The 10,430-nt window shown below is 48.6% G+C and overlaps 1 protein-coding gene across 1 annotated transcript in view; it reads right to left on the bottom strand.

Moving 5' to 3' along the window:
- SPOCK1 (SPARC (osteonectin), cwcv and kazal like domains proteoglycan 1) overlaps positions 1–8,652 on the bottom strand; it is a 407,861-nt gene extending 399,209 nt beyond the window's left edge. The window contains exons 1-2 of the mRNA XM_081825612.1: positions 8,505–8,652; positions 7,705–7,890 (exon numbers count right to left, since the gene is read on the bottom strand). Coding sequence (XP_081681738.1) covers positions 7,705–7,890 — 186 coding nt within the window. The 5' untranslated portion in view covers positions 8,505–8,652. The remainder of the gene's footprint in view (positions 1–7,704; positions 7,891–8,504) is intronic.
- Between the last annotated feature and the right edge of the window lie 1,778 nt (positions 8,653–10,430).

Genomic DNA, 10,430 nt, shown 5'->3' with positions numbered 1-10,430 from the left:
AAAAAAAAAAGTGATACTGATCAGGGCTGAGCTGGCAAAACAGGGCTCCCTGGGGAGCCCTTCACATAACTCGAATTTCAGGCACAGCTGGGCACAAATTCACTCTCATATACATCATGATGAGTTGCTAGTTTCAGGAGGTCCAGTGATGATGGAAAATATAATGGGAAAGTCTTCTGTGCCAGAAGCTGTAACTGGAAATTAACAGAGAAGAGACCATATGGAACCTCACACAGCCTTCCAGACTGGCAAGGAATGAAGGCAGGCTCAAGGATAGTGGAACAAATCTCCCCAACATTTCCCTAAGACATGACACAGAAAACAACATCTGCAGCTGTGTGCCAACAATTCACTCACAGGACAGAAGACAAGTGACCCTCGGAAAGCAAATCAGAGGAGCAGGTATTTCAGCCACTCAAAGATCATGAGTGCCTTACTTTGTACTTTGCGTCATGATGTCACTCATCCTCCCCCAAACCCAACAAGTAGGTATGATCACTCTACTTTTATAGATGAGGAAAGTAATGGTTTGGCCAAAGACCCAAGCTTATACTTGGCAAGACTGCAAGGTGAACTCAGGTCAAAGAATGGGCTCTTCACTATGAAAGCACTCAGCTTCAAAGAGTTGTGTCCCAATTGTGCGGGCGTTGGGTTTCTTTTTCAGATTCGCCCTGACTCTCAACAGCACCCCCATCTGTTGGTATCCATAATCACTATCAATTACTAAAAGAATGAGACATGTGTCCAAAGCTAGCATGACTTACTGGGGCCAGACCTCTGCAAAGAACAACTTGTCTCCATCCTGAAGGTGTGGAAAGTCCTGATCCAGAATAATTCACTCACTCACTCACTCACTCATTCATTCATTTACTCATTCATTCATTCACTCACTCATTCATTCATTCATTCACTCACTCATTCATTCATTCATTCATTCACTCACTGAGAAGCCTTCTGTCCTAGGCTTAATGGTAAAGGTCTGGGAACACTGAGCTCTATACAAGTGTATCCTGAAAAGGGTTATAAAGTTGTAAGGTCCCAGGTTACAGATAGAGATTAGAACTGCCCCCCAAAAAATGTTTTGCAGCATGTGTAGTATGTAGAAGTTCCACCCACCAAAAACTATAAAAGTACAAATGTCTGTAATTCTCCTATAGGCTTTCTTTCCCAGGAATACATCAAGAGGTGTGCTTAGGAAGAAATTCAAGTCAACACAATGCTTATTCACCACCTACTCTGTGCCAGGCATGCTAAGACTCAGGCTCTGAGTTCAGGAAACATCCAATGATTTAAAAAGCTAAAATACAAATATATACAACTAAAATTGAGGAATAATACATAAAGTGTTATAGGAGTTTTGTTAATATTTAAAAAAATAGCCTCCACCTGTTCAGCATTTATTACACCAGATACTTTGCTAAGAACTTCCCAGGTAGTAGCCAGTTTACTCTTCATGCCAGCCCTGTAAGGTTGGCTAACATACTGGACATCCATGTCCCCTTAAGGAACTACCCCTCAACCTCCCTTCCACCATAGGATTCTTGGAGCCCTCACACCACTTTAGCCCCAGGTCCCAGGCCTGAACAATTAGCATATTCTACCCAATTGTCCAGAGTGATTGATTGGGGATGGGTATATAAAAACAGGTAAATCTGACAAGTCTCAATTCTGGGAATTTTGTTGGCACTACTGAGACATAAAAACTTTATGATGATATAAATTTGTACTTGCCATGAGCCACCACATGGAATCAATGAGCTTGAGAACAAAACCAACATAGGGGAAAGAAAGCCCAAAGACTGGGGGATGGGGGAGTCTCTGGATCCAACCCTACCTGAAGTCATAGCTTATCAGTAGAATCTTCAGTTATAAAGCAAGTAAGTTTTCTTTTCCATTGAAGCCAGCTTGAACTACATTTCAGTTACTTGAAATCTAGAGTCCCCACCAATAAGAGTGTTACTATCCCCACTTAACAAATGAAAAGTCAAGGATTCAGAGAAGACAAATAATCTGACTCCCTTAAATTCAATTAACTAAGGTATGGAGACCACATGGTAGTATGCATTGAGTCAGCCTGCTCAAATGCCAGGGACAAATTTTTTCCCTCCATTCACCAGGGCCAAGGTGGAGACATGCAAGTCACCTTACTATGCTCCTTTTTCTGCATGGTGGGTTCATTTCTTGTTTACCTTTACAGTGAGCGGGTAATCCTCTGGGGTCCCAGTTTTACCCAAGGGTGTATTAAATTCTTCATTCTGGGCACTATCTTCTTTCTTAGAAGTACACAACAATGGTACATCTTAAAAGTAATGGCATCTCAGATGAAATAGGGTAAGAAAATACTTGTAACCTTGGGCAAATTGTTTAATTCCTTACAGGAAATTTATTTTGTTTGTAGTTACCTCGGCTGGGAAGAGATCCACGGTGAGCCTGGGTCTGAGGAATTTCCTGAGGAACATTTATAGTCACCTCACCAGAAGAAAGGTAAAAAGAGTATTCCTGAAAGTGTTCAAGTTTAGATACTGAGTGTGTTTGGTGTGAAATACATTAGGTAAAAAAGATATGATCTATTATAAAATATTTAATTACTAACATTACTGCCTCTCTCCAAGCAAGATAAAAGAGTTGAGTTAATGATTAGGTACCACTCCTCTAGGGAAGTAGCACAGGCCCCATGATCCATTTGGGACCACTTCTTGCTTTTGAAAATAATCTCATCAGCCTAGAGAAGAGGACGTATCTTCTCAGCAATCCAGTTCAGCAGAAGTACTACAGGGCAGGACTGGGAGAGGACCAGGAGAGGCAGGGGAACTCAGCCTAGGAAGGTCAACTGGGGCAAGAAGCTCTCCCATCCTTGCCAGGCAAGAACTAGATTTTCTATGGCAAGGACAAACTGAAGGTAAGGACAAAAAACACGAGAATGGTCTCAGGCCTACCGACTCCCAAACTGTCTCTTTACAATGATTCCTGTGAAATAATTATTTCTTTCAGTGGTCATTTAGTACAGGGGATTTAAGATAGTGGGTTCATTAAAGAGAGTCAGGATCACAAACTCATTTAAGTCTCCTTGAACTCGTTTAATCAAAATGATTTTCTGCTACTCTCTATTACAAGCCGAGTTTCTGTGGTGACAGATTAATGACTGATCCACTAAGCCATACCACCTCTCTTGTCACCAACTCTACCGACTGAGCCAGCCACTATTCTATCAATAAGCCCCATCTGCCCTTGAAACTCATGACAGCTGAGATGTTAAGATCAAGTAAGCAGATCAGATGCTCACTGCCACACCAGTTCTGCTACGGAGACCACCAAATCCCACAGAGTGTATATCAAGAGGAAAAAGAATGCAGGCTGGTCCTTGTGGCCTCATTAGAATTACAAACTCAGGTCACTCCGGACTAAGATAAATGCCAGCCAAGGCAACGTTTCTGATTCTTCAGACCTGCTCAAGGTAATTATCCTGGAGTTAAATGTCAAGTCTAGTTTCATGTGTGCAAAAGAAAGAAAATGTCATGTTTGGTGTAAGCAACAATATTATTTTAATCAAATCAGAAGCTCATTATTAGCAGAAGATAAACCCTGATGTGACCTCTACAGTAAGCCATATCTACCTGTGTTCCGTTCCACTTTGTCTCAAACTAAGATTCTTCACTGCCCTCAGATGTAAAGTAGGAAAGACTTACAATGTGATCTCAAAGGAGCCTCACACCCTAAATCCACTCCACTCTTGACTGATTGCAATGCACAGTGAGAATCTGGAATCAGACTGCCTGGGTCCAGTCCAGGCTCCTCCACAGCCCAGCTCTGTACTTGGGGCAACAGCCTCAACCTCCCAGTAAACTGTCAATAATAGTACTTCTCTCCTAGGATGGCTATGAATTTTAAATGAGATAATATATGTAAAGTACCTTAAACAATGTGCTTGGTTAATGTTAGGTATTATCTATTTCTGCAATGTTTTAATTTTTTAATTACAACCAGAATGTACAAATGTTATAAGAAAAAACTTATTAAAAAAAAAAAACTAAGTAAGAAAGAAATGCATGAAAGCCTCAAAGGATTTCCTCCAGTAGACAAGAGGTTACTGAGAGAAGAGATGACATTATTTACCTTGTGCACGCTTACAGCCCACACTGCCTAGCATATACTAGACAATCAGATAGGTGTGGGAATGAATGTGCAAATAAATGTAAGAATGAACAGAGGAAAATTTCCTTAGAGGAATGACTGTGGAGACCAAAATCACACTGAGGAAAAATCCAGAGAATGACTGTAGCATCTTGACCCCTCAATCTCAAACCACAGAGAAGTTAAATGTATGACAGCAGAAAGCCAGAAATTATTGTACAACCTAATACAAACATCTACCTTCTTCATCTACCCCTTCTCAATACTGTATTTGTGCAAAAGTCTCAGTCTCCATCTGACCAAAACATCCCAACTGCTCATCTTTATAAAAGAATGATGACCAAACAGACCACCAATACATTTGGGAGCAAACATCTCAACATTGTCCTGTTTCTCCTGGATCGCTCACTCCAGGCAACAAGCCATGGAGTGGTTCTGAAAGTTTTGTTTCTGTAAAGGAGAGTTATTAAGTGTGTACCTTGAACAACAGGACCACCTCAAAGTGCAAAGTAGTGGCTCTCAGGTCATCCCAGGCAATGTCACAGAGCACTCAATGCAGGGGACCATGGAGCACACAGCCTGCTATCATTTCCATTTCAAAGTGAGCCCAATAACAACCACCAAAGGGTATCATCAACATTCTAAAAGGAGACTTTAGTTTTTAGTTTCACAAGGTCAAAAGTCACTTCTAAATCCTTCTCCCCCAGGTGTCTGGGTGGCTCAGTTGGTTGAGCAACCAACTCTTGGTTTCAACACAGGTCATGATCTTGGGGTCGTGAGATCAAGCCCCGAATCAGGCTCTGTGCTCAGTGGGAGTCTGCTTGGGATTCTCTCTCTTCCTCTGCCTTTCCTCTCTCTCCCTCGCTCTTTCTCTCTCCCTCTCTCACTCTCTCTCTCCCTCTGTCTCAAAAATAAACCTTTAAAAAATAAAAATTTTTTAGAAATTAAAAAATAAATCTCTCTCACCTGAGTGCAATAAAGTGACAAGTCAGGGGAAAGGCAACAAGCTTTCTTTCACAATGACTTTCAAATACTGACAAGCATCATAACAGTAATCTCAGGACACTGTGTAAGTTATCAGTGGCTTCAACAAAACAACCAACACACTAACAGAGAAGCTAAGCTTTGTCAACCTTAAGCAAGACCTGGCTCAGTGCAAACAATCGGGCTGGCTGAGCAACTGCCCCATTAGCTGGGTCTTTGTCCACTGTCCACTGAACATCCGGTTTTTAGAGCAAGCAACCGTTTACTGCCTGGACGCAGGGAACAGAGGCTTTTTGGTTACTCCAAGTAAATGACCCAATGAAGATGCTTGAAGGTGGAGTAAAGGAGCATCTAGTTTGAGTTTCACAACTTTGAAGAGGTTACTAGCCACAGCTGGTATCACAAGACCCCATGAAACATATCAAATGGTTGATGATAAAACCTGTCTGGGACTTTTTAACATTTTGAGATGTTTTTAATGGTATGCTGGATTAAATATTCATTTTAAAAGAATATATGCCGGTAAAAATATTAACACCTAAAATTCTCCAGAAACAAAAAAGCAGTGTGTTTGAACATAGAAGCATTTCTCTTCTTATTAAGCTTCAGACATTTTTACAATATTTAAGGCAGTCTTCCCTAAACATTTTAAGAATTACCGAGAATGTTTGTTTAAAATAGAGTTTTCCAGCAATCATTCTGAAAGTATGGAATCAGGCTCTCCAGGGAGGAGTCTGGGTGCTAGAATTTAACAAACACCCCAGGGGAGCCTCATGATCAGTCAGGTTGTGGACAACACTGACCCAAGGATAAAAAAATGTCACCATTTGCAAGCAAGATGAGAAATGGAGAAAAACTCAACTTCTAAAAATTTAAAGCTTAATGGAAAATAAGGATAATGTCATGCTTATGATACACCAAGACAAGAAACTCTTGAGCAGACACAAAAGCACAGTAAACCTTTCCACACCCTGAAGGCCAACAAACGCAGCTGCTTTCAACCCGACCGAGGTGCCACTCTAACCAAGGCATCGGCAAAGGCGTCCTTCTCCTCTCCACCTGGCCCAATTCTTCCACCCCTAGCCCAGGTAAGCATCTGCCTTGTCCCTCAACTCCATCCAAAATGTAATGATAAAACAAATTTTAAAAAGCAAAATTATTTCTACCCTATTGAGTCCATGAGTGAATGCTTCTTTGGGGGCACCTTTTGGGCAGTCGGCATCTTTTTCAGCCTCAGGCAAATAAAGTCAGTGCAGGACTCCTCCGAACTGAACAGAAAGGGGGATGCAAGATGGTTAACAGAGCAGGTCAGGGACAGGGGGAGGTGCGCCAGGCATCTCGTGCCTGGGGGAAGCACAGAGGAAGGTCGCTGCATAAGTCAAGCTCAAAATAACTGTGAAAGTTCATTGAATGCGTTTGAAAGCACCTTTCAAAGAGAAGCAGCCCACAGTCAACTAAAGAGAGGAAGAGGAGGAGCAGAGAGAGGAGGGAAAAGCCCTCACTCGAGGCTATGGGCATACCTGCTCCTCAGGAATGGGACCTGGAGAGGTGCCCTTTACAAAGTACAAGAAAATATCTGGATTCACTGGATTTCCTCATATTTTTCCCCTGCAAGGGTTTGGGGCTACCAGAAATGGGGCTAGACAAATCCAGTAAAGGGAGGGTGCCTCCCACACATCTCCCACCTAAAAGAGCCCTGTGGCAAGAACAGGGTCTCTGTGGTGTGGGTCTCTCTCAAGGGCAGGAAATCCTCATGTGAAGTATCATACAAGTTCTCTCCAGGTCCCCTCCAGGCACATGGCCCCAGCCACCTGGGAGAGCCTTTGAAAGAGCTGTCGGCAGCCCCCGTAGCACCCGAGCGGTTGCCATCTGCTGGAAACACTATGCCAGGTGCTTCTCGTCCTGCATCCTCTGGGACATACCTGGGCAGCAGCAGCCCTGGGGCAAACGGGCAGCACATGTGCCTCCCGGGGCTCCCCCAGAAGAGCAATCCTCTGCCACCCAGGCTCCTCTTCAGGGCAGGAGCCGGACTCCACGAGTGGCCTGCTCCCTTTCCCCTAAGACACCACCACACCTCCCCCACACCACTACCATCAACCTTTGGTGAGGCCCATTGCCATGACCCTCCAAAGCTCCTAGAACACCTGTCTCTCTTAACAAATCAGCCGGGCTCAGCCCCAAGCCTAACATGTGCAGCACGGACTCTTCTGGCATAGCCTAGAGATGGTCCAAATCACTGCTGCCCCAGGAAGGTTCTCTAGGGCGCTCGGTAAAGTCAGCCACCAACGTTAGGGGAATGGAGGGCCTGAGGAAGGCTCTCTCCGAGCGGCTTGCTGTTCATACCATGTCAGTCAGTCACCTCCCCCAGTCCCATGATAACACACACCTGGACCACAGGTGGCAGGCAAAGAGCATCAAGCCTTCGAAGTTGTCTTTAAAGTTCTTCTCTGGCAAGAGGCAGCCGAGAAACCCCGACCGACAAGCTGCGGGGGCAGGTCTGCACCAATCCCCGCTCCACCCCGCCCCAGAGGCCCCCTCCCTGAGAGGCTCCCGGGCCCCGCAGGGCCTGGCAGCAGCAGCGGTACTCACGTCTCGAAAGCGGTTCCAGTACTTGTCCCGGTCGTACTGGGAGACGGTGCTCAGCCACTGGTCATTGTCTAGGAAATTGCCGTTGTGGGGGCCCGCGCCGCCGGCGAGCGCGTCCGGGTGCCGGCTCTCCACCTGGAGGAAGCACCACGCCGCGGCCGCCGCCGCCAACACCGCGATCGCCGGCATCTGCGGGCAGGGGGCACGCAGGGACGTGAGGCGGGAGGGCAGGGCCAGGCGAGCCCCCCGCGCCGCACCGCGCTCTCCGCGCCTCCGCGACCCGCCCGGGCTGCAGGGACTGGGGCTCTCACCGCGGGGACACGGTCATCCCCGCACACCCCGGGGCGCCTGTCGCGGATCTAGAGATCCGGGGACCCCTCTCACGAATGGGGGGCTTAGTTACAAATGAAGAGGCTGCGTCACAAATTAGGGGCTGCTCCCAAACTATAGAGGACCCCTGTCGCCCATTCTCCGGGTGCCCCACAGACCGCTACTCTCAGATCAGGGTTTTCAGCACCCCTCCCCAAAAACGGGGAGCCCCGGGTCGGCAAGCCGCACTCCCATAGACGGTGCCCAGAGCTCTGGGGTAGGGAGGGGGAGAACAGGGCTCCGAGCAGCAGCCCAGGCTCTGGCCCAACGGGGCGCGGGGTGCGGAGGTGGGGGGTCCCCCTCGCCCGTCCTGCCGCCTCGGCAAGAGGGGCGCGCGGAGACACCCCCAGGCCCTGCCCCTGCCAGCCTCCGGGTGGTCGCGGGGAGGTCCCAACTACGCCAAGTTGGGGCGCGGGGTTCCGCGGGGCACGTACCGTGGGGGCCGGCCCGGGTCCGCGCGTCCGAGTTGCTTGAGCTCGCGTGGCGCGGTCGCAGAGGAGGCTGATCCGCCGCGTCGCTCTCCTAAGCTCCTGCCACCCGCCGCCGTGCGTCCGGCCGCTTTGTGAGCCCGCAGCGCTCTGGCTCCGCTCGCTCTCCGGCTCGCTCGGGCGCGGCGACCGCGGGCGGAGGAGCCCGAGCGCACGAGCCGAGGCCTCTGGCGACCCCTGGCGGCCTCGCGCTGCCGTGCCGCCCGCCCGACAGCCGCGCAGCCCCTGGGCCGGCGGCCTGGGACGTGGTTATCCACAGCTCAGTGCGGGGCTGAAACAAGCTTTCAGGCTCAAGCAGCGGACAGCCAGCGGAGGCGACTGAGGATACAAGTCCAAGAAGCCGGCCAGCGTTTAGACAGTCTCAAAAGGAAGGTCGTCGGGCCACCCAGGTCAGCCTCACCTAGGTCGGGGGAGGAGAGGGCTTCTTAAAAATGCGGATTCCTGCCTCAAGCTCCAGACTCGCTGAATCAGCATTCCTTAGGAGCGCCCCCCGCCCCCCCCCCCCAGGTGAGAGAATTTCTGCACTGGGCATTCCTGGTCGTGTGCCCACCTGCGTCTCTGCACTCCCATGCGCCATTACCATGCCCACTGCTGTCAACCCCTTAAAACAGTCCGTCCGACCTCCATTTCTATAATTTCTACATCCTTGTATCCCCACGGCGGACCTGTGCGTATCCTTTGGTGTTCTTCTGCAGAGAAGCCCATGTCTGCTTGTGTTCCCATCCTTTGAGAACTGGTCCTGGCACCAGCCTGTTGGATTTTCCTGAGGGCAGGAAGGAGAAAGAGGAAAACCAAACCAGGTTTCAGGAAGAGGACACAGGACACAGACAGGGAGGGGAGGAAGTGGGGGGAGGGCGCTGCACTTGACCTCCTCCTCCCCCACCATCTGGTTTCCAGCACCTGGTCGAACAGGGCTGGAAAGGAATTAATACAGTGCCCTGTGTGCATACGGGTGACACTCACCTGCTGCCTTTCTCTTGTACAACCACACCCCACTCCCCAGACACCCGAGTGCTCTTTTAAAACACGTCTGATACCTTCGCCCCTCTTCCTTCAACACACACACTTAAAACCCTTCACGTCACTTTCCTGATAAAAACCAAACTCTGAGTGAAGCCCCCAGACCTTGCACATCGGTCCCCGCTCCGGCTGCCTCTCAGGCCACTCCTTACTCCTTCCCTGACTTCTAGGACAGGTTGGTCTTGGTACAGACCCCAGTGGGGACAGGCTTCCCCCAGCACTGGGTGCTCACTTCTGCCTGGGCCACGGTCCACACCCAGCCCAACATGGGCTTCATTAATTCACCCCTGTAGCTTATACATCCTGACCTCTTCACAGTAACTCTTGCTAAGCCTGTGGACCAGGTCAAGACCCTAGTGAGGCTCTCCTTGAGAACACCCTTCTCCAGCTGTCAGCTCCCTGCACTTGAAATCCCTTACTCCATGTCTGTGCTCCCCACCTGGCTGCAGCGAGGGGAGGATGGAGGCCACGTTTGGCTCGTTCACCTCTGCCCCCACTGCCCAGAACCACGCTCCTGACACACAGCAAGTGCTCAGAAAATAGGTGATGAATGAATGAACGGCACCCAGCCGTGGCCTGGGACCACACCTAGCCAACATTCCCCAACCTGTGTAGTGTGGTCAGATATGAGTTGTGCCACAACTAATTTGGTTGCATGTAGTTTCATGTGCGGAAATTGGATTGTGATGTTTCCTAAAAAGTAGCAGATGCTTATCCCAACATTGCTCTCACTGATTTACATTCCTAGAAGCATTCTTGAGAGGGAGAAAAAGGAGTGGAGGCACAGCTATATATTGGGGACCACATGTCATCCACAGTTTATTTTATCATGGAAATATGTTCGGTATTTCA

Source organism: Leptonychotes weddellii, chromosome 7 (assembly GCF_054177405.1).
Source record: "Leptonychotes weddellii isolate Sample4059 chromosome 7, ASM5417740v2, whole genome shotgun sequence".
Taxonomy (NCBI): Eukaryota; Metazoa; Chordata; class Mammalia; order Carnivora; family Phocidae; genus Leptonychotes; species Leptonychotes weddellii.
The sequence above is the reverse complement of the archived record's forward strand: the minus strand, read 5'-3'. Positions and strand labels throughout refer to the sequence as shown.